This window comes from Phacochoerus africanus, chromosome 2, assembly GCF_016906955.1.
Source record: "Phacochoerus africanus isolate WHEZ1 chromosome 2, ROS_Pafr_v1, whole genome shotgun sequence".
NCBI lineage: Eukaryota > Metazoa > Chordata > Mammalia > Artiodactyla > Suidae > Phacochoerus > Phacochoerus africanus.
In genome coordinates this window covers 43,653,474-43,678,519 of record NC_062545.1, presented here as the reverse complement: position 1 = coordinate 43,678,519, position 25,046 = coordinate 43,653,474, and the positions used below count along the sequence as shown (strand labels likewise).

Genomic DNA, 25,046 nt, shown 5'->3' with positions numbered 1-25,046 from the left:
GTGTATCCTGCATCTTCTAAGGATACCTCAGAGGTTGGCCCCAAAGAGCTGTTATTATTCATAATCATGTTGCCCCACTTTGAAAAAAGGTATATTTCAGGCCTGAAATATGTAAGAAATCTGCTCTGATGCTACAAGCTTAAGAGGCAAGATGGTGAAGATTGCAGTTGTTCCAGAATCAAGACCAAGGCCTATGGCACTCTCCTCCATCCAAGAATGACACCCAGTTTCCTCTCCTTTCCCGTCACCCACACACCACCTGCGTGTACCTCTCAGAACTGAGAGAGCTCTCAGGATGGCATGTGGCCTTACCACAGATCCGTGGGAGCACAGGCTTCTTTCCCCTTGACTACCCTCTTTCCTTTTTTGTTTGTTTCACCGCAATCCTGAAGTTTAGGATGATTTGGATTTCATGTGTTTGTGTAGCCTTTCTGGTACATCTTTCCTTTAATTTTTAGTTGATGTAACTTTTTTCAAATGTTCATGGAAAATGTTTTGCACAGTGAACTAAAAACCTGTCCAGTCTTGTTCTGACATGGGAATTAATGTGAAGGGCTGACTTCCACCATGAAGACTAATAAACTAAGCAAAATGATTCATTTGTTTCATTAAATGTTTGATAAGGTATGATAAAAAATGTAGCACTATAATATTTTAGCATCTTTCTAAATATGCCATTTCTTATATGTTCAGAACTTAATCCATGTCTTCTCAACTTCATAATGCAGGAGAAGAAAACCTCCTGGCAATTTTACGACGAAGATGGTGGAAGTATATGATCCTGGGACTCATAGACTTGGAAGCAAATTACCTGGTGGTCAAGGCTTACCAGTACACGACTCTGACCAGTATCCAGGTACCAATGGCTCTTCTTACCTTCCCATCCTCCTCATTTTCCAGATGTAGTGGACTTGCAGTTTAGTCACTTGGAAATCCAAATACTAATCTGCATGTTTTTCAATGAGAGGGAAATCAGCTGCATGAAAATTAATTTGAACTTTATTGCTATGTTCTTTTAATTTTTCTTAATTCAAGTGTAAGTGAACATCTTTCTTCTTTGTTCTTAGTGTACCACAAGAACCATCAACAGTGTAGGAAAATAATTTGTAGTTAAGAGTACTGCCTACTAATCTTATGTCAGTAGAAGAATTATTAATAAGCTTAAGAACAAATCTATTTTAATCACAACTTATAATGTCTTAGAATATGTTAATAGACTCTAATTAGGTAATCAAAGTGCTTAATGATTTTTTAGCTTTCTCTAATGTGTAGATTTTGTAACCTGAAGGAGCGGAATTTTTCCTAAAGAGACAAGATTTAAATTTCTAAAATGTGTTAAGCATGAAGATAGCCACTGTATCCTTCCTTCTTCCCTCCCTCTCTCTTCTTTTATGCCATTATGTGTACACATACAGAGACACACACACACACACACACACAACTGCAAATTTAACTTAGATTTTCACCACACAACACTTATATTCCTCATTAAACTGTAAATAATAATTTTGCCTATTTTCATTTCATCCTCATTTCTCTTTTTATGGCAATATTATGAATTTTATAGTCATTCCAAAGCTCCAGGATAAAAATAAAACGTTGTTCATATATCAGATTTTACCTAGATTTGATACCTCAACAATATTGCCATTCCAGTAACTTACTTAGAAACAACAATAACAAAAATGAAGAAACAAACCAGCAAACAAACCACCTGAATAAATTCAGATTATGTAGATTGAATGGGAAGCTACCTAAATCAGATTTAGATGGGACTGTATGCTTCTTCCCACATACCCGATGAGACACAGAAAAGCCACTGAAGACAAATCCAGAGCTCTATTTGATTGGACCACGCTGATGGCAGGGGAATGTTGTGAGCTAACTGACTTAGACCTGGGCTTTCTGAACCAATCCAGGATAACGTGTCTCTGATTTGTTAGGCAAATATTTCTTAGTAGGAGTACTACTAGCATTTAGGGTAGGACAGTTTTTCATGATGTGAGTCCATTTCCCATTTTATAGGTCATTTAAAGTTTATGGTCCCTACCCACTAAATGCCAGTAGCATTGTTCAGCCTTGTAACAACCAAAAATGTCTCCATAGATTTCCAAATGCCCTCTAGCAGAGAGATACTGTCTCTGGTCGAGAATCACTATCTCACCAATCAGCACCCACTCCTGGAATCAAGGCAGGATCCATCCCACCCAGTCACGTGTCGGGCACCTATAAAGGGAGACGTGAGGTGGACAGGTGCTGGGAGAACAACCGCAACACTCCACATGCATCCTAGTTCCCACTCACTTCAGCAAACCCCACAATGACAACAGACCTCTCTCTCTCCCTCTCTCTCTCTCTCCTCTGCTCCCATGGCCTTTGTTTTGGAGCTCTGCCTTCAGTCTGTCTTACCTAAGAATGATGTTTGAATATTTCCACCTTCACCCAGCTGTGAGTTCCTTCACAGCAAGGATGATTTCTGGTTCACTTTTGAATCTCCAGTACCCGGTAGGAAACCCAGCACATAGAGGTTATTCAAAAAAATTTTAAAGAAGTTCATTACGTTGCATTGATTTTCAATATCTGCGCACACAGAAATTCCCAGAAGTGCTCTCCCCATATGCAGAGGCCCCTGGAATGTCTATACAGGTATAACGGGAGAAGAAAGAGGAATGCTGGCTTTTTGGCAGAACTGGGCCATTAGCACAGGGTCAGAAATTATAAATGGGCCTGGGGAGAATGAGGCGGAAACTTCTTTTGGAAATCAGTTGACTTTTGTTTTCTTTTGTCAAGCATTCAGAAATCTCAACCACTTGTTGGTTGCTTAAGTTCTATAGGATTTAAAAGATTTTTTTTCAATTCTTCAACTTTTTTTTATAAAGAGTGACAATGATTGTCCTCTTGTCCTTAACCCATGTTGTATACCACCACTAATCCATCCTGCCACCTCTCTCAAATTAGCTGTTTGGCACCCCATTTCATGCTGCATTCTACAAAAAGTTTATTTTAATTCTGCAGAAAAACAGAAAAAATAATAATTCTACTGAAATATCAGTTAGTCTTCATTGTAATTTACTGAGCAAGGGATAAGGGGATATAAAAAAGCAAGTTGAATCTAAGAGTTCTAGAACAATTTTGCTATTTACAAGAAATAAACCTATTAAATAATAATTAATGGTTGGTGGTGAAGGCATTTGCTCTGGAAACAATCTCTGTACTGCTATTTTTGTAATTTAGTTCTGTTTACTCATTGCAAATCAGTGGAACTTACAAGGACTTTTAATGATTTTCTCTTATTTCTATAAATATTAATTAAGCACATAATATGTGTGCTTTTATTCATATTAATCAATAAAGAAAGTACATTAATTAAGCATCCAAGAGATGCGCTAGTTATTGCAGGTGATGCAAGTAGAAATGAATCAACCTTGCCCTCCAGGAGCTTATGAACTTGTAAAGGGGACAAGAGGCACAGTCTATTGATAGCAACATCGCTTATGTCAAGAGACCTGATAAGTGCTACAGTTTTCAAAGGAGACAGAAATGATGCTTATTTGCAAAGGCAAGAAAGTACCCATTCAGATGAGTTCATAAGATTGTATAAAATATGGAGAGGGTAAAATACAGGTAGAGCTTTGCACCTAGGCAGGGGAAACTTGAGAAAAAAATGGTTGGAGAACAATTCTTCCAGTTTGGTTCCTTTGATTTCAGTCACTTAAAAAATATGTACTGACTACATCTGTGTTCAAGACAGTGTATTAGTAAGTGAACAGTTGTGAGCAAAAATAGATACTTTCTCTATACTCGTGGAGCTTCCAGGCAAATAGGAAAGGCAGCCTTCGGTCAAATAACCAAATGAATGGGTGTGTCATTATGGTCAGGGATAAGTATTCTAAAAGAACAGTTCTATAAGAACATTTGTCAAAATGACCTGACCTAGGAGTTCCCATTGAGGCTCAGTGGAAATGAACCTGACTGGTATCCATGAAGATGTGGGTTCGATCTCTGGCCTCACTCAGTTAATTAAGGATCCAGAATAGCCATGAGCTATGGTGTAGTTTGAAAATGGAGCTTGGATTCCTCATTGCTGTGGCTGTGGCATAGGCTGGCAGCTATAGCTCCAATTCAACCCCTAGCTTGGGAACCTCCATATGCCATGGATGTGGCCCTAAAAAAAAAAGTGACGGGACCTAAACTGGAAGGTTGAGGAAGATTTTCCTAAAGGACTGATGGTGGAGGTGAAGTCTATGAGAGGAGTGGAGCATTATTGGGAGGGAAAGAGGTCCAAGCAAAAAAGGCAATGTGCTCAAGGATCTTTGATGGGAAGGACATGGCAAGGATGATGTTTGCGTAAGGGCTTGTGTCTGGATGAGAAGAGTGAAGGAAAGAGTGGTACAAGATGAGCTGGGGAAGGAGGCAGGGGCCAGATTCCACAAGTCTTGACAGCCAGGTCAAGGGTTTGAGTCTTTAGGCTGAGTGCTATGGGAAGCCTAATTTGAGTTTTAAAGGCAATCAGGCCGAGGTGCAGAGAAAGGTTGAAGTGATGGATGCTCACGAAGGAATAAAGGAAGATAGGGCCCAAAAGTTAAGTTGGGGTCATATTGTAGAAGGTCTTCAATATGTATGGATGAAGAGTGTGACTTAATTTGATAAGTAAAAGAAAGCCATGAAGATTTCTGAGGAAAGAAATGATAGGATGACCCAAGAGCCCTTTCTCAAAGCACTTGTTTTGATAAGACAGTCTTCATTAATAATGGGCAGAGCACCCAACACTTTTGTTTTCTGATTTTCTTAAAAACAGTCTTTCTTTAGGGCAGAAAGACTTAAGTACCCCTCCTTGGCGTTATCCTCTTGCCCTTTTAATTCACTCACCAAACTTAGGGTTGACTGTCACAAACAATTGATACATGAAGCATGAGAAGAAAATATATGTTTTTGCAATGATCATAGACTCTGAGGGAATTGCAAAACTGTATAGCATTCTTTGAACTGTTCACATGGCTTTCCCCAATGGTGTCATTTTATATGACTTGAGTATAATGTCAGAACAAGAATATTGATGTTGGTACAATACTGTTAACTAGACTATAGACCTGGCTCAGTTTTCTTCCCTTTTCCTTCATTCCTTTGTATGGGTCAGCTCTACACGGTTTATTCCGTGGGTAGCTTTATGTAACCACTGCCACAATCACGATACAGAACTGTCCCATCCACAAAGAAACTGCTTCATGCAACCCCTATGAAGTCATACCCCTTCCACCACCCTCCTCCTTGTCATCTAGCAGCCACATTCTATGTCTCTGTGGTTTTGTCAGCTCGAAAATGTTACATAAAATGGAGTCATATAGTATTTAACCTTTTGAGATTAGATTTTTTCATTAGGCATAATGCCCTTTGATCCATTCAAATTATTGCACTTTTGATAGTTTGTTCCTTTTCATTGCTGAGTAGTAGTCCATGGTATAAATATATCAGAGTTTGTTTAACCATCACCTGTTGAAGAACATTGGGGTTGTTTCCAGCTTTGGGCCTTTACAAATAAAGCTGCTGTGACATTCTTGGGCAGGTTTTTATATTAATGTTAAGAGTTCATTTCTCTGGGATAAATGCTCAAAAGTGCAATTTCTGAATCATGTGGAAAATGACTATTTGGTTTTAGAAACAGTCAAATAACTTTCCAGAGTGGTTGTACCACTTTACGTTCCCACCAGCAATGTAGGAGCAGTCCAGTGCTCCCTACCCTCACCAGCATTTGGTGGTATCATTCTTTTTTATTTTAGCCATTCTAAAAGGTGTGCATTGATATTTCACTGTGGTTTTAATTTGCAATTCTCTAATAGCTAATAAGCCAAACTTCTCTTGGAAAAAAAATAATTTAACTTTGCCTTTTAGAGTAGTAAGCTAAAGAAAGTTAACAATGGCAAAAAAAGATAACATTTATTCAGGAAAAAGATGATGAAAGACAGGCATTGAGATGAAGAAACCCAGCTGTTTCCTTTATTAGAAAGTCAAAGGAGAGATGGTAACACGATCGTGTTGGATTTTTAAGGATTTTATGCTAAAGGCACATTTGTGGGTTTGTATCTCTGGACTTGTAGAGAAAGATTGTGCCTGTGACTTTGAGACAGATTAGCAATGACATTTGGATAAATTCTAAAAGCTCTGCTATTTTTATAACTGTGCTATATGAACCATTTCAGTAGAAATACCAGCTTTACAACTTCTCACCCAAAGATTATTCATCTTTCTTCAGCCATGTAGTACTAAAATGCAAACAGATGAAACTAGTGCATTTGTGAAATAAGGAAAAAGCAGGTCCTCTTTAAACATGAGAGTGTGGTCATTAAAATTAGCTCACATTAGAAACAATTTCCAGTTCTCTTGCTAATCATGCTGGGGAGCCACATACATCCTCTGACACATGCCCTCTTTCACACAGTACGAATGTCTGAGCTCCCCCTCATTCTCTAAGCAGTTTTCTAGCAGGGAACAAGAAAGAAATCCCTCCAGTCCTGATTATTTTCCTTATGCCCCACTCCTCTCACTGAGTGTGTTAGCACTGGTTAATACAGAATGAAGGCTAAGCCTCTCCAGTGTGCCATGTGACAGCTAACCCAGGGACTCACTCTACGAGGCATACACATGCAACATACATGTGTAACACACACAGCTTAGTACAACATACACATGCAACAGCTTTTTTTTGTTTTCTGTTTTTTTAACTCAAGTGATGTTTTTTGTGACTCTCGGGTCTTTCTGGATCCATGCTTTCTGAATTTTCAGGAGGCTAGGAATTAAGTTGTGTAAGATACAGGGAAAACCTGGGTAATTTGTACCTTAGGTGTCTCTGGAGTCTGAAGTTTAAGCCATATGAATAGACCTGACATAGAGATTCCTTTATTGATTAAAAATGCCAATGATACAACTAGATGTGGGGGACACATTAGACCTGAGCCCTACTGTGAGATGACAGCTGAGTTCACCATTGGAATACCATGTGGCGCTGTGATGGGAAGAGTGTACATTCAGCTCAGTGGAGACACAGCAGTGAGGAATCTCTCCCCCTCAAGATTTACACAACAGTGGTCCCATGGTCAAGAAGTTGTGGCACATGAGAGAAAGTCACTCAGCAGACTTTTTATCTGTAGCCAACCTGAATGTCTACCTCCGTGGATGAGCAGACAGCACACTTGTGCACATTAGAAACGTGTCCCATGGGCTCGAGTTTACGATTATGAGCTCAGCTTTTAAGACTGTATTTTCTTCTTTATCCTTGCTGTTTTTACCTGTCCCTGATGTGGGGCTGTGGCAATTTAATGACTATTCAAGAGCCCTTTTAAAGTGTACTTAATGCAAAGCATTCAAAATCAATGTTCTTACCCCTAAAGGGAACATGATATTCTGATTCTCAGATTTCTTAGATCTGCACTTCCTCGTCTCATGACTGTGAAGACAACTTAAGCATGTAATAGTCTAAAATCTAAATATTTGATTGGATGTGACAGTTTTTTGTCAGCCTTTTGTCCTGAGGTAGGGAATAGCCCTTGTGCATCATCAAAGGACACACTGAAACGATCTTCAGTCTTTCTTTAGTTCATACGATGCCCATCCGTGAACCTGCCTTTAAATGTGTTCTATCACACTGCCTTCTACAGAAGGGACCTTTCCCAATTTACCTCCATTGACTCTGGTCCTGTGGGCTGGTCCCCTAGATGCCATCAGGTAAAGTAAGGGGAGAGTCTTTCTCCCTTCCTCCCTCTACACCCTGTGACAGCCAGGCTCACAGGAAGACATGCACTCGATCCTCTCTTGACTCTGTTTTTTCATCTTTGCCTTCCTTACTGTAACGGTCACATTCTACTTGATCTGATAGTTGTTTACATGTTTCCTGTCTCCTTCAAGTCTGTGAGGTCCTTGAGGGAGATCTGTGTACCTGATATACAGTAAGCACTGAAAAAATGTCTGCTGTTTGGATAAATGTGGAAACAATTCATCTATGTCTCATTCACAAGATCAAGAACATATAGATGTCAAAAATACCTGAGATTTTGAGTTAGGAAGTTAATGAGAAGCTCCCGTTGTGGCTCAGCGGGTTAAGAATCAGACTAGTATTCATGAGGATGCAGGTTTGATCCCTGGCCTTGCTCAGTGGGTTAGGGATCTGGTGTTGCCATGAGCTGTGGTATAGGTTGAAGATGCAGCTCGAATCTGGTGTTGCTGTAGCTGTAGTGTAGGGCGGCAAATGCAGTTCCAATTTGACCCCTAGCCTAGCAACTTCCAAGTGCTGCAGGTGTGGCCCTAAAAAGAAAAAAAAAAAAGTTAATGAATGAGAGGATGAATTTCTAAGGATCAGTTATTAGGCAAGGCAACCCAAGTGACTTTCAGTAAGTGCATTTATTCATATGGGATCCAAGTATCAAACTCTAAATATCTTGTAAGTATTCTACTATGTCCTGGGGATGTAAAGATGGACAAACTGTCCTACTCTCAAGTTCAAGTGTTGTAGGCAAAGCCTGGATGCAGATTCATTCATACTATATTTAGATGTCCAAAGCAACTGTACCTTCTTTGTATGCTATAATTGATCTAATTTACATAATGAACCTTCTCCAAACATCCTCATTTAGCTAAATAGAAGTGGGTGGAGGGGAAATTCTGGGTAGATATAAAATTTGCCAGCAACTTCTTGTTTTAAAACTTTCTTTGGATAGTTCCGTTGCTTTTGGACAAAGGCTCAGCCTCTCAGAATTCCTCTCCCCCATGCACATTTCTGGGAAGTCTTGTGGGTCTCTGGCAAGGCCTTTGGCTGCTGTCCACCATCGAACAGCCAGCCGGTGGTTGAATGTGCTCTTGCTGGATTGCATGTGGATCTGCAGCTTGGGTTCTGTGCCTGGCAATCTGTGGGCCACTTCTGCACTCTCTGCCCTTGCTGACTGCCCCCCTTATTCTTGTTGATGCTGTGAACTTCCAGGTATGTGGCTGTGAAGGTATCTGGTCACCAGCTGTGGTGGTTCCTGCCACATAGAACCCCCTATCCCTCCCTAGGTCAGCCAGCCTGCACCCCTTTGCAGAGCATTCATAATTCTGGCAAAACAGGAGCTTAGAAGAATCCTGGGGAGAAAGAGTGCTCTGCTAACACTTCACTTCTGCTTGTTCTCCGATGTGGCCTCTTTGGGTTGGTGTGGTGCTGTCCCAAAAGAAACCGTCACTTTGTTTCCAGTTTCCTCCCAAACTATACAGCATTCTTTCTCCCTCTGGGACATCAGTTCAGAGAGGGCCCCTCTGGGCACACATGATTCAGCACTCATCTCTTCTTCATCAATTTCCTTTCCTCGTGCCTTGTCCATGGGTGGAAGGGACAAGCACTCCCTCCCTCGTCCTCTCTGGCATGGACTTCCTCGTCTCACATCCTCCTTTGGGGACACTAGCCCTCTTGACTCAGCCCTAAGGGCAATCTTCCACATTGTGGGGGAAACGCTGATGGAGTTTGCAATATCGATGATGACTCTCCTTCTCCTACCCTCCCCTCTCCTTCCCCTCCCCTTTACCCTCTCCTCCTCCTCCTCCTTCTTCTTCTCCTGCCGCACTTGTAGCATACAGAAGTTCCCAGGCCAGGGATTGAATCTGAGCCTCAGCTGCAACCTACACCCCAGCTGCAACAACACTGGATCCTTTAACCCACAGCACCAGGCCAGGGATCAAACCCATACCTCCGCAGTGACCTGAACTGCTGCAGTCAGATTCCTAACCCACTGTGCCACAGCAGGAGCTCCCAATATCAATTCTTGATATGTTGGAGAGAGAATCACAGAAGTTTAAATTCCTTCTCCTTCCATGAACCTGACTCTCTAGATCCTTCCTTGCTAAAGAATTCAGAGAAATCAGCTTTGTGTTTGAAAGCTGATAACCTGTTTTATAAAGGATGCTCTAATTTTTCCCATGGCTCAGTTTTATGGGCAGAAGGGTGGATGGGGCATGGTTTATGGAGGAAAATTAAATTTCCAAAGAATTTTATCCCATGTTGCTAGAAGAAAGATCTGTAGAGAAATTACAGTGCAGCATGAACGGCAGCAAAATGGACCTATACACAAAATACTACAGAGGTAGAGTGACTGGATCCGCCTGTGACAGGGGGGACTCAGTGGGGTCCACAAACCTAAGTTTTACTGACAACATGAATCGACAGTGAAACAGGACAGCCTGGTTCCCCAGTGACTGTCATCTCCATTGGCTCATGTTGACAGATTGTAAATAAATGAGATGCCCTTGTATGTTTGTTTTTTTTCTCTCTCTCTCTCTGAGCATCAGTTTATAAATAAGAATTTTAAAACCTGCCTCCTGGTGTGGTTGTGGGTATGCAAATGCAACATTGCATCCAGTGGTCCATGCTTCTCCACCAGCTTTAAGGCAAAAATAATGCAACAAACAATCACACATTATAACCTTCTGATCCTGCCACCCCCTCCTACTGCAGACTCTAGCACCTTTCTCAGTGAAGTTCCTCTGTCCTTCCTACTGATAGACCTTTTGCTGGTCTTTCGACATTCTCAGACTTGTCTGAGATCCATGTGACAATCAGTTGACCAACCTGGGATACCCACTGCCTTAGCAATGTCTCCAAAAATAGAAATTAATTAATAAATGCCAGCACCTTTTACTCACTTATTTTCCACTTCTCCTATTCTTCACATGGATTCTATTTAACGAAAGAAATAAAGAGATGTATTGCCTAAACCACTCCATCCTCTCATACACTCTCTCACTCTCAGACAGCAAACTTAAGAAGAGTGATGAAAAAGTTCACTGTTGCATGCAAAGTGATCTAGGTGAAAGAAGTTGCTTGAAACACAGAAGGTTATAGAAGCCCACATTCCAGTTAGCTTTGCCACTGATTGATTACTGTGTTATCTCAGGTATAGGACCATTTGCCAGTCAATAGGGATGAAATCTCATAAAGATTAATGCGATTGCTGCTAGGTATGAACAAAATTCTCCCAACCCACTCTTTTTGAGAGTAGACATATCCAGGGGAAACTGTACAAGCAAATATTATAGTATCCTATTTGGAATCATGTTTTCATGGGACCAGGGGTTAAACAAACCTTAAAGCCCTAGAATGCTATTGCTTAACATATAAAATCAAAAAACCTTTCTCCTATGGTACAGCAGTACCACCTTTGCTGCAGTGACCATGTTCCTGAAATAATACTTCCAAATAAATTTTTATAAAAAAATCGTATTTTTAACACACTGGGAAATACACAGAGTATTTCTTGTAAATTGAACAATGATTTTGTACTATGAAAAATCAGTCATATTTGTGTTTCCTTAGGTATTCTTTCTGTATACTGAGTTGGTGAAAAGTAAAACACTCCTTGTAGTCCAGTATTGCAACACACACAGTGATTCCTATTTTTCAGAGTTAGTGGCCAGCCTGGCATATTTGGTAGATAAGCATAAATAGGTCAGATGGGAAGACACAGGAGGCCCAGCCTTGACTATCCCCAAGGCTGTTTTATGCTCACATGAATTAATCTGTTACCCAATGACTGCACTAGACCTTCTGAACATGAATGGTCTTTACATAATACATTTGGTAGAAATGTGACAGATAATTGTACAAATGGACAGTTTTCATCAGTATTTTCATGCATTTAAGTAAGGAATTGTGAGTAGATTTAGTGAGCACCTCTAGTGCGCACACGTGTGTGTGAGTGTGTAAGAAAGAGACAGCCACAGAGAGACAGAGAGAAACCAAGACAGAGACCAAAAGAAAGAAAGCACAGCATTGAAAACAAAAGTTTTCTAATGGCAAAGTAAATACAATTTTAAATCTCAAATTTTCTTTACTTTGGAAACTTATGACATAGCCTTGATACAAACTACTTTTAAATACATTTTTTAAAGTCAGAATGTTCCAATTAACCATGCTTTCAGATCCTGCCAATTAGGGTATGTTCACTGTTTGGACTTGTTCATTTGGCCTCTTAAGTGATTTTTATAGATATGAAAATTTTCATAGAAATTTAGAATTATATTTTTATTTCAGGTCATCCTTCCTGAAAGCAACATTCTATAAATAACATCACTGATAATTTCTTGTAGTTTTCTCCAGATAATTACTCCTTGGTTCCTGAAATTTTAAAGATCATTAATAAGATGAAAGAGAAAGTCAAAGATTTTTCTGGGTTGGATACAGGACATGAGGATTTTTTTAAACCGATGATCTAGTTTTGTCTCATTTTAAAAAACAATGCTATATCCTGGAGTTCCCGACATGGCACAGCAGAAACGAATCCGACTAGGAACTGTGAGGTTTTGGGTTTGATCCCTGGCCTCTCTCAGTAGGTTAAGGATCTGGCGTTGCCGTGATTAGTAGTGTAGGTTGCAGACGTGCCTCGGATCTGGCGTTGCTGTGGCTCTGGCGTAGGCCCTGCAGCAACAGATCTGATTAGACCCCTAGCCTGGGAACCTCCTTATGCCACGCATGCAGCCCTAAAAGGTCAAAAGACAAAAGACAAAAAAAAAATGCTGTATCCTATAAAAGATTTAGGAGCCACAATATGAAAGACAATGGGCCTGAAAAGAGCTAGTTTGTAACAAATAGCTTCCATAATTAGGCAACATAACATGAGAATTAAGAGTAAGCAAACCCCAAATAGTTTCATTAGAAACAGCTTTCTGTATAAGAATTCTCTTTACTTTTCAAAGAAAAATGCCCTTAGAGTAATAATATTTTACTACATTAAGATGTAAACAAAGTAGATTAGTAAATAGCAAAATTTATACATTCAAATCAATGTTCAAAGTACTTATCTTTTTTGTTATACTGATGTAGCTATCATTGTTCAAAATACTTTAGAATTTCTCTTTTGAAATCTTCAGAGCCAACTTTAAGTCATGCAAGTTTCTTTTTAATTTATCCTTCCTTTGGATCCAGAAAGTATTATCTAGCTTAATCCAGCATTTTGGTTCTTTCCAAAAAATAAATCTTACTCTCAAAGAAGGAGCAGTTGCTTCTGTTAAAGATATTCCAGTGTGTGCTCCAAAGGCAATTTCAAAAATTTCAAACTGTTTTGAGCAATGAGAGCTTCATTAAAATGACCTTCAGAATGACTACCTTGAATGACAACCATGTTCAGATGAATGAATTCCAGTGTGTTAAAGAAGATTAAGTATGTAAACACTTGCACATCCTGTTCAATAAGCAGCAATTTTCTTTCCCTTAAAAAAAAAAATCCTCATTATTTTCAAGGCACATCTTTCATTATGCATGAACATAGCTTGTATACTGGCAGAATAATGCCCCCGCCAAAGATGTCAACATTCTAATCCCTGTAATACATAAATGTTACTTTACAATATGTTATATTATTTTAAGGCAAAAAGGACTCTGCAGATGTGATTAAATTAGCGACATCGACAAGATTACAGATTATCTGAGTGGTCACAATGTAATCATGAAAGTCCTTTGAAGAGGGGGGAACAGGGTCAGAGGGGGGAGAGATAAGGCAATAGAAGTGAAGTTCAGAGAGTCAAAGAGATATTTGGAGATGCTACACTCCTAGCTTTGAAGATGAAGGAAGGAGCCACAAACCAAGAAACGCCAAAAACAGCTCCTAGAAATAGAAAAAAGACAAGGAAAGGATTTCTTCCCTAGAGTCTCCAGAGGGAACACAGGCCACACATCACCTTCATTTTAGGATTTCTGATCTACAGAACTATAGGATAATTAATTTGTGTTGATCGAAGTGACTAAATTAATGGTCATTCGTTACAGCGGCAATAGGAAATGAATACTGTTGGTGACAATATTCAGTTCCCCCCTGTCCCCAGGCAGATTTGAAGGGACTGACCTTTGGAGGGCTTTCTGCAAAAAACCAGCAGCATGGATGCCAGAGCAGGCTTCTCTTGCCCATCTGTGTCAGTATTTTCATTTTTTGAGAAAAGGATGCTCCCAGTGCCATGTAGATAAAGGAGCAATTTGGTGCCGTCTGCCATGGATAGATTAGATGCACATGAAAACATTTTCATCCCAGGAATAATGACTTTTAGAGAAGTGCTCATTTTGACTCAATCACCGAACAAAATTTACCTGTAATAAGCGGTTAAAGTAAGAGGTGTCCTTGCACTTAAAAAAAAGAAGAAGCATGCGTGGCCTGCTTCTCTTGGCAATACATTTGAAGGGATATGTTTGCTCGAGGATCATAAGTCAGTAAAAGCCTGTGAGCTGCTTTCAGACTGAAGGGTAGACTCAGACAACGAGAATTCATAAAAACATCAACATAATGACTGAGTAGTATTCTGTTGTGTATATATACACCATATCTTCCTAATCCAATCATCTGTCAATGGATATGAGAAAGAGCAGGAGTTATTTTTATCTCCCTTCTTCCTGTCCTCCTTCTTGTTTGTATCTTGCAAGTTGGGGGCCACTGAACCAGAAGACAGAGTGTGCCTGCATGTTTTCTGGGGCCATCAAGTTAGGGAGCTCCATGATTGGTTTAGGAGTTGTAATGCCACCTGGGCCAGAAAATGATGACAGGAACTAGCGACTGCATGGGACACTCCCGTTGAGCTCCTCTTGCCCCAAATCGTCTCAAATCACAGTTTTAGACAGTACCAGTTACCTCAGTGACAACGTCTACCCAGATGGCTCAGAGAAATCGAAATTATTCATTCACAATTCATTTATTCATTCAACATTTGCTATCATCAGATGAGATAGGCACCTCTGGACTTTGCTCAGATGTCAGTGAGGTCTTCCCTGACCACTCAGTTGAAAACCACAATCTCCTACCCCATTCAACTTTCCCAATTCCCCTGCTTTGTTTTTCTCCATAGTCCTTACCATCATTGACATGGAATATATTTTACTTGTCTGTCTCTTCTTACATACAATTACAAACCCCCATGGGGGTTGGGGGATTTTTTTTTTTATTATTACCTGGATTTTTTATTTCCTAGGATAGTAGCTGACATCTGGTAGATGTTCCACAAATATTTTGGAAAGAATTAACAAAATACTTAAGGGACCATACTGTGTACCTAGCACCATCTAAGCCGCAGCAGATAACACTGAGGGCAGGAGAGGAAAACTCCTTTTGTCCTGGAACAGATATGTTTTAGCATAAAAAGTACAAAGATCAGTGGGAAACCCTGAGGGAGCACCTAATCCCTACTGAGGAAGTCAGAGAGGACTTCCTGGAGGAAGAATTGTTCAGACTGAACTCTGAAAGATAAGACCGAGTGGGCCAAGGAAGGGATCCTGAGAGAGAATGGACATGAGAACCTCAGGCAGGGGGGTTGGCATATACAAAGAAATGAGTCAAGAAAGACCATGGCACATTGAAGAACTAAAAATACTTCAGCATGGAGTTTGAAGAACACAGTCAAAGAAAAGAATGAAAGGGTCACTGGTGTAAGATCACAGAGGGATATATAAGCCACATCAGGGAATGTGGGTTTAACCCCTAGGATTGCAGGACAGAGGCGGGCCAGCAGGTAAGAGTGCCAGCAGGAGGAGAGGGTGTCAGGCCCTGCGCCCACCACCTGCCGAATAAGGAAGGACTGAAATGTCTCTGCTTGGGTCAGGAAATCAGGCACCAGGAGATGTCTTTGATTTTGATGGTATCTGGGGAATAGAACCCAGATTGCACTGAGTTAAGGGATTGAATAGACATTGAAGAGATGGAGACTGTGGCTGAATGCAACTCTTAGCAAGAAGTTTGGCAGGGAGTTCCCATCGTGGTGCAGTGGTTAATGAATCTGACTAGGAACCATGAGGTTGAAGGTTTGATCCCTGGCCTTGATCAGTGGGTTAGGGATCCGGCGCTGCCGTGAGATGTGGTGTAGGTCTCAGACGTGGCTCAGATCCTGCATTGCTGTGGCTCTGGCGTAGGCTGGTGGCTACAGCTCTGATTGGACCCCTAGCCTGGGAACCTCCATATGCCACAGGAGCGGCCCTGGAAAAGGCAAAAAGACCAAAAAAAAAAAAGAAGAAGAAGAAGAAGTTTGGCAGGAAAGGAAATAAGATTTGAGTGAGCAGACATAGAGAGCAGACTTGTGATTGCCAGGGGAGAGGGAAGTGGGATGGAATGGGAGTTTGGGGTTTGCGGAATGCCAACTCTTGTGTTTAGAGCCTATACGCAATGAGGTCCTTTGGTCTAGCACCAGGAACTGTGTTCAGTCTCATAGGATAGACCATGATGGAGATAGTATGAGAAGGGGAATGTGTATGTTTGTGGGACTAGGTTGCTTTGCTGTGCAGCAGAAATTGGTACAACATTGTAAAGAGTCAGGTGAGAGCCAAAGGGTGGCATGTGTAGAATTTGGAAATGAGAGCGCTAAGGATTGAACCTCAAATATACCTACGATGAGGGACAAAAAGAGCAAAATGAGTCCAGAGAGAGACAGACAGAAGGGCTAGAGAGCTAAGAGCAAAGAGTGACAGAAGAAGAGAAGGGAATTCAAGGACCAGTGATTAATAATGCCAAATGCTGCGGAAAGGTTTAGTCAGAAGTGTCCGTGCAATGTAGTTTCAGTCATTAAGGCAAAGGGAGTTGTCTGTATTGAGGCGGCTTGAGGAATCAGTGGGACCAAGATACCAGAAGCAGACTGTAGATTAATTTTTCAGGAAGCCCAGCTGTGACTAGGTAAACATAAATTACTACAGAGCAATTGGGCATCAAGTGAGATTGGAGCATATCTATATAGTGAAGGAAAACAGCCAGCAGAGAGGGAGGTACAGGGGCTGCTGGAGCAAGGCACCCAGGGGGGCAGGAGGGCAGGGTCCCAAATAACAGAGGATAGCATCTCCTCCAGTATCAGGCAAGTCCTTAGGGAAAGACACTGGCTGAGACCTGGAGGAAAAGACACGTGTATTCATTGACAGCTGTCCGCTTGAACCTAGACGTAGCATTTTGGTCACACTCAGCTCCTGTGGCAATGCTAAGCATGCAGTAGGTATTCAATAAATACTTGCTGATTGAAGAAATAAATGACAGGTAGTAGATGATGAAAATCCGATTTTGCCTTCCTTTAATAAAACCTGAAATAGTTGAGACTTAGAGATAGACCTCAAAAGGTACAAGATGTTTTCCTCTAGTTTTTAAAATTGTTTCTGTTGTTTGAATCCTGGGAGGAATCGCAAGAATGCAAAATTAATGTAAAATTAATATTTTATCATAAAACATTAATTTCCTTTAATATGTGTTTTGAAACGTGTACTTTCTTGGATGTTATTGTTAATTTCTTATGTTCATGGATTCCATAAATAAGAAATACAAGTTAGTAGTGCTTGGATGACTTAAGGCAACCATTTCTCCAAAAACTTTCAAGATACGCAGTATCAGAGACCCATCACTAAAAAGAAAGGATTCAGATTTTCTCATACATGTCTTCTTATACCTTTCACCTTCTTTAGTATAAAAAAATGCAGACAAGCAGTGATGATTTTTTCAGTATTCTCTGAGTCTGCCCTCTCTCCAAGAGTGCGCTCAGTGTAAGAGAGAGCGCAAAAGACCCCTAGATTGAGTTGAGGCTGATCCAGCCTAGGCCACTGCTGTTAAAGCTGGATCCTACTAAGTGAAGTAAGTCAGGAAAAAGAAAAATACCATATGATATCAGTTACATCTGAAATCTAATATATGGCGCAAATGAACCTGTCTACAGAGAAGAAAAAAACTCATGGATGTGGAGAACAGACTGTGGTTGCCTAGAGGGAGGAGGAATTAGTGAGATGGATGGGGAGTTTGGGTTAGTAGATGCAAACTATTACATTTGGAATGGATAAGCAATGAGATTCTGATATTTAGCACAGGGAACTCTATGTGATCACTTGTGGTGGAACATGATGGAGGATAATGTGAGAAAAAAGAAGGTATATGGGTGTATAGCTGGGTCACTGTGCAGAAGAAATTGACAGAACATTGTAAATCAACTATAGTAAAATTTTTGTTAAAAAATAAAAATAAAACTGGATCCTAGATACTTTCTGCTGCACCTGGCCCTTGTGTAAGGAGAATGGCAGGCCTGGGATCATAACCTGGCTCTGTCTCTACTGTATGGCTTCAAGGAAGTTACCTGTTAGCTTCAGCACACCTTTTTCTCATCTATACAATGGGGAAAATAAGAACCTAGCATTTCACCTGAGCTATGGTAAACACTCAGTAAATGTTACTTCCTTGCTTCCTACTTTTGGAATCTAGTATTCTGATAATCAGAGCTTGTTTTTAAACCTGATTAACGCTCCAGTGAAGCTCAACCAATAGGAATTTGTCCTCTGGGATGCTCTGCTCTCACCCAAGGCAGATTTCCCTGCAGCAGAACTAGGGAGCCTGTGTCTTCCTAATTATCTGTATCTTCTGGTGGTCACCTATATTTCTAGGTCCTTGTCCCAGATTTTCAGTCCACGGTAGTGTCTTTCTTTTTGTCCTTAAGAGCTGAAGCCAAAAAGTAAAGATAATATATTAAACAACTAGGAAGTTCCGATGAAGTGGCACATATAAAATTCACACATTTAAATCTTTATCTGTAGAAATAAGGAAGATAGTTTGGTGAAAATCTTTCTCTAAATTCTGAAAATAGGTCATTTCCTGGAAAAATGGCTGTCATATAGTCATCATAATGACACATTTTATTAGTTTGGATCTCTTGGGCAGCATGATGGAAACATGGCTTAATCCAATATGAACATTTTAAGACAGTAAAACCTAAACATTAAATCCTAAGGTATGAGGTTGGGAGGTGGTGGGGGAGGAGTTGAGGTATTATGAATACAATAGCCCTGAGGAAAAAAAAAAAAACCTGGAGGGTGAGAGGGCTGGGTGTCTACTAAAAAGTCTGTTCCAAATGAAAGATACTGCCCCCTGGAATTATACTCCTGGTTAGGTTTTCAAATACCTCTGGGATGGCTGCGTATTGAGGCCACTGAATTAAAACAGTTCTTGATTGTGTGTGAATGTACACTTCCCAAATTACATTCCACCCTCTTCAGCTGGACCGTCAGCCAAAAGAGGACTTCTGTTGTGTCTGTGTTACTGAAGTTTGTCTTTTTTAAGATCCTTCCCTGTTAAAGATTCAGTTTTACTCACCGGAGATGAATTTATAATATATATCACTTTTAGAAACACAGGAGAATTGCCAATTAGAACCAGAGGAAGGAAAAGAAGGAAACATTCTCTTTCCTGGAATCACCTACCAGTTGCCTCAGGTTTAGCCTCTGACAGCTGGGTGGGGAGAGGGGAGCTGGAGCCCTGTGAACAGCCGGAGGGGAGCGTTAATGAGGAGCTGAGGGCAGGGCGGAGGAGTCTCTTTGGGGCAGAGAGAATTAGAAAGAGGGATGTGATCACCTCCTCATTAAGCTCTCCCGGAATGAGAGAGAGCAGTTGGATAGCTGAGGTGGGGTTGGGGGGTGGTTTTGTTTTAATTTTTTTACAAACCATCCACTTCCCTAGAGAAAGACTGAGCTGACTCATAGCTTTTTTTTTTTTTTTAGCACTCTCATAACAGGTGTTGTTTTATATATTTTGCAAGTAGTATGTGCTCAAGAGAAGAGATGTGGAAACCACAGGGAATTGGGGTGGTGGGGTTGTATAGAGAGAACATAGAGGGACTTTTCTGTTCTCTCCCATGATACCCCCCCCCCCCAGGCCAGGGATCAATCCCCTTCCAAGGCTGGGAGACTGGAAAAAACTCTTCCTCTCTTTCCAATTCTTCCTCTTCCTTTATCCCAAAGGGGAAATGGTTAATCAGTATCCAGGAGGGGACTTTACCACAGACTGTTTTCAGAGTGTTTCATTTCTGCCTGCTTTATGGATTGGTAAGAACTGTCCTTTGCTGGAGGGATACCTCAAACAGGGTCAAAGCTTGAGGCACATTTACCTCAGTATATCTGCCTAAAGAAGTTTAGGCTAAGTTAAAGTTGATGTGGGAGATAAGAGGCAACACTGCCTCTGTGAGCCAAACCTAAAGTTAATCCGGGGGGTGGGGGGATCCTCATCTTCTTTGGGTTCCTTGGGTCTTTTTGGTTCACCATGTGAGATTGTCAATATTCAGCCAGTTTGACCTACAAAAATGGCCACTCCAAATGGATCAAGCTATTATTTTCTGCCAGATAGAATCCAGAGGAGAGGAGAAATAACCACAAACGTCCAACATTAAAGAAGAAAACAAAAAGATAAAAATAAAAACAAAAAACAACAACAAAAAAGAAGAAAACAGTATATGGAGAATTGAGACCCAAAAGACAGCCTCTAAATATTAACATTTTTATCAGAGTTAAAACTTAACGCTATTCTCAGCCTTTCTGAGGATTTTTAAGGGTTATAATTTTAAGATAAAGAACAAGCCATGCTGAGTTTTTAAGTCTGTATGTATAAAATGGAAATACCATGAAGATTTCCTGAACTACCTATTTTATTTTATTTTATTTTATTTTATTTTTATTTTTAGGGTGCACCTGCAGCATATGGAAGTTTCCAGGCTAGGGGTCACCCTGTCTGCAACCTATACCACAGCTCACGGCAACACTGGATCCTTAACCCAGTGAGCTAGACCAGGGATCACACTCGAATCGTCATGGACCCTAGTCGGGTTTGTTACTGCTGAACCATGACAGGAATTCCTGAAATACTTATTTTAAATTTGCAGAGCAGTTCTCCCATCTTAGTTACCTAGATTTCCTGTCATCTTCATCCAAGTTACAAAGCATGTAGACTTATAACTCAGAAACATAAAATACCATCCATGATAGGTTAACTTTATGACATTCTGATGTTTCTTTTCATTTGTTTTGTCTTGGGTTTTTTTGTGAATTAAAATAACTCTTTGAAAGGGGTGAAATCTGAGTGACAGATTTGATCTTTTAGAAGAAATCACTTCCTTAGAAGGGAAAAAATTAGAAAACAATTTCTTTGGCCACACCTGTGGCATGTGGAAGTTCCCAGGCCAGGAATCAAACCCAAGTCACAGCAGTGACCCGAGCCACTGCAGTGACAATGCTGGATCCTTAACCCACTGCACCACAAAGGAACTCCAAACGTTAGACATTTAAAAAAAGATGATGTGCAAATTGGTAGGAGTACACTAGGACGGAACACTCATATTGGTCTAAGACAAATATCCACTAACTTCCTGGGGGATAAAATTGGTAGTATGCTTCAAGAGTTTTTTAAAAATGTATGCTCCTTAACCCTGTAACTTCAGCCCAGGAATCTAACCTAAGGAAATATTCAGAGAGATGGGCAGAGATTTATGTACAAGTATGTTCTTTGAAGTATCATTTATAATTCTAAAGAGCGGAGGACAAATAAAATGTTTAAAAATACAAAAATGATTAAAAACAATACTTTATAAAAATGTTGACAAATACTTTAAAAATGAGCAAAGAACTTAAATAGACATTTTTTCAAAGAAAATAGAAAAATGGCCAATAAGTATATTAAAAGATGTTTAATATCATTAGTCATTAAAGAAATGCAAATCAAAAATCATAATGAACTACCACCTTACACCTACTAGGATGGCTTACATCAAAAAGACAGATAATAACAAATATTGACAAGGATTTGGAGAAATTATAACACTGGTACCTTGCCAGTAGGATTGTAATGTGTGTGCTTGTAATGCGGCCACTTTAGAAAATACTTTGGCAGTTCCTCAAAATATTAGAGTTATTCTATAAACCAGCAATATTATATGACCCAACAATTCCACTTCTCAGTATCTTCCCTCCCAAAATGAAACTATATATGCCCCACAAAAGCTTCTTTGTAAGTGTTCATTGCAGTATTATTCAAAATAGCCAGAATGTAGAAACCATTGAAAGGTCTATTGACTGAGGAATGGAGAAGGAAAATGTGGTATATCCACGCAGTGAAATACTATTCAGTAATAAAAAGAAGTGAGGTATTTATGCACCTCAAACCATCATGGTTGATGATGAACCATGAAAACATTCTGCAAATTGAAAGAAGCCAGTCACAAAAGACCATATATTGTATGATTCAGTTTATAGGGAATATCCACAATAGGTAAATACATAGAGCCAGTAGATTAGTGGTTACCACAAGCTGTGGGTAGGGAGGAATGCAGAGTGACTGCTACTGAGTATGGGGGATTGCTTTTGAGGTGGGCAAAATGTTTTAAAATTAGATACTGGCGATGACCCTGCCACTCTTAGAAACACTAAGCACTTCTTAATTGTCTACTTGAAGAGGATTAATTTGATGGTACGTGAATTACGTATTTTAAAAATAAGCATGACAAATTGTTTATAATCTAGGTTTAGGATTTAAAACATAAAAAAGGGGAGGTAATTATCCAGTGTGTGAGCTTATTTTTAATGTGTGATCTCAATTTCTTTATCCCCAAATTGGAAGGAAATATATCAAAATCTTAGTAGTAGTTATTTAAGATTACTGTGATGAAAGATGATTATTTTCTTCATTAAATGTTTCTGTACTTTTAACATTTTATACAAAGAAATGTATTGAAAACAAGCATGTGTTTGGGCATACAGATGTATGCACATATATCTAAAGAGTGTTGTTTCGAATAAAGGAGTTTCTATATGCTGATGAATTTTCAAATCCAAGGACAAATGTAGGAGACAGTTGGATCATTTTGCAATAAGCACAGTTTTAGGAACTAAGTCTAATAACACAGAATAAAACCAATACCAGAGGAGGTCTCCAGTCTAGATGTTTCATTGCCAGTTATTAACTCTATAAAGGCAAGACAGAGATAGAGATTGGGAGAGAGAAAGAGGAGATGTGGTAATCCAGTGTTAAAGATGATATTGACAGTTATTCTGTGGAATCACACCAAAGGTGAAGTTGTTGGGCTTTGGTGGTTATGAAATATGTCACGGGGACCAGATTTATATGGTTTTCCTTATTTAATCAAGTTGCATCAAATTTGAGGATCACCTAGCACAACTGCAGTTAACTAGAAACACCTTATAAATGCAATGATGGTGACTGTGCAGGGAAATCTAGGTTAAGTCAGAGGTGATGTATCATCACAATCATCCAAGTGCTAGTTGGCTTCAACCAGCCAAGTGGATATTGTGACTTTCAGAGTTCTACCATTTAAGTTATATTCACAAAGACTTTACAGGGACATAGACACATACCCACTAAATATACTCATAGATTAAAGGCATAAGTAAATATCCACTAAAATTGAAGGGACAAAATTCATATTTTGTTCAAGAAATAAGTTAAATAAAGCTAGTGGAATGTCAGGTGAGGAAGCCATAGGAGCAGCAGAATTAGAGAAAGGGGACATTCCACCAGGCTGTGCTAAATCCCAGGCTCTGAATCAGCCAGTGCAGGACAGAAGGATGGAGACCCTTCGCTTTTCTCAGGAAAGTCATAATAATAGAAGGAGAGATTGCTCTGTTCATTTCTCTATTCAGTTTCTGTTGCAAGGCCTCTTTCTGTGGCACATCCAGGCTCTGTGAAAAGGTGGGTAAAATCACCCCTGCACCCACCTGAGGGCTTACAGGACAGAAACACAAATCGCTGATCACGGCCAAGTGTGCCTGGTGCCCCATGGGCTGCTGTGGAGGCACAGAGCCAGTCTGTTTACATCAATGTGCACAGAAATTGTTTATAATAAGAGTTCCTTGAGAATAAGCACCAAAATATGTATAGCCCTTCCTCCACAAGAAGTTGGGGGTGGGGGTGGGGGAGAGGGTGGTTGGAGCTGTCGGCTGTGGGTGGGTGGGCTCAGGGCCATTGAGCTCTCAGGCTGTGGGATCGGGTCTGGGCTGACTTGTTACTGGGTGGGCTGCAGCATGGGACTTCCCACTATGATGGCGAGATCCTGAACAGAGCTTGAGGGGGCTCGACAGGGAAACTTGAGAAGAAGGCAAGGCCTCCGTTGGGGGGGAGAGGGCTAGGAATTTCCACCTAGAGCCTCCTGGGGGTGGTGGAAGCCACACTGACTCTGGGCAGGGGTGAGGCAGGAGCACCTCTGAGCCAGCCAGCTTCTGCTGTCTGCTTGCCCTGGCCAGTTGCTCTCACCCCAATGAAGCCAGGTGTTCCCCTTGGGGGGTCCCAGCCTCTGGTGGGGTTTCCAAGGGGAGACTCTCAGCATGTAGCTGCTCTTGAACTGGGCCTTTCTGAGCATCCCAGACTAGAGTCAACTCAGGGGGACCAAAAGCTTAGAAAGAACTCTGTGAAACCAGGATACAACTGGGGATGTCCACCAACTATAAGTAAACTTGGCAGTCTGCGAATGTAGATTTCACTGACACACAAAAATGTGTCATCTCCAAGAGACTGTCTACTCCCCGGAGAGTGTAGTGACCAAGTTAGGAGAGGGGAGGGACTTCTGAGCAAGCCCATGTTCAGAAGCATGGGTCTCAGAAAACAGATTGGGGTGTCCTGGGGAGTGTTGCTAAATGGCAGCAGCATAGAAAGGAAAGAGAAGTTTGAGTGGATGTTAGCAGGAAGGGAGGTGTGTGTGTGTGTGTGTGTGTGTGTATGTAAGAGAAAGCATAACCAAGTGTGGTTAAAGAGTGCAAAGAAAGGTCCAGTGAAGCGATTGGCAGAAGCTGAAAAGAGGGAGAGAGAGCAAAAAACTAAATAATACTGTAACTCTCCTATATATACTTACAAATTGTTATTTGGTATTGACTATCTTCTGTTGTTCTAAAAGCAATGTCAACAAAGATATTTTTTAAAATTATTGAAATAAATTCTGGAAGATGCACTTGAACTCTGATCTAGGAATCCAGGAACTGTTTTAACCTGGATTTATAACTTGCTTGGCTCTTGGACCCTTAGTTTCCTTGTCTATAAAATCGGTACAGTCGTAACCCCTTAAAGGTTTATTATAAGGAGTAAGTAAAAATAACATAAGTATTTCGCAAGCTATAAATGTAAACTTAACACAATCTACTATAAATGATATTTAAAACTACAAAGTTCAAATAATAATCCTGGTGTTCTCATGATGACTTCAGAGAAATTGCCCCAGCTATTGAGCAGGGTATGCCTCGGTGCCTCCATAAATAAAATCAGACAACTTGGGATCAG

The 25,046-nt window shown here is 40.4% G+C and overlaps 1 protein-coding gene across 1 annotated transcript in view; it reads left to right on the top strand.

Annotated features, from left to right (window-relative positions):
* SLC35F1 (solute carrier family 35 member F1) overlaps window positions 1-25,046 on the top strand; it is a 412,817-nt gene that overhangs the window by 335,081 nt on the left and 52,690 nt on the right. The window contains exon 3 of the mRNA XM_047759683.1: window positions 729-856. Within this exon, the coding sequence (XP_047615639.1) occupies window positions 729-856 (128 nt within the window). The remainder of the gene's footprint in view (window positions 1-728; window positions 857-25,046) is intronic.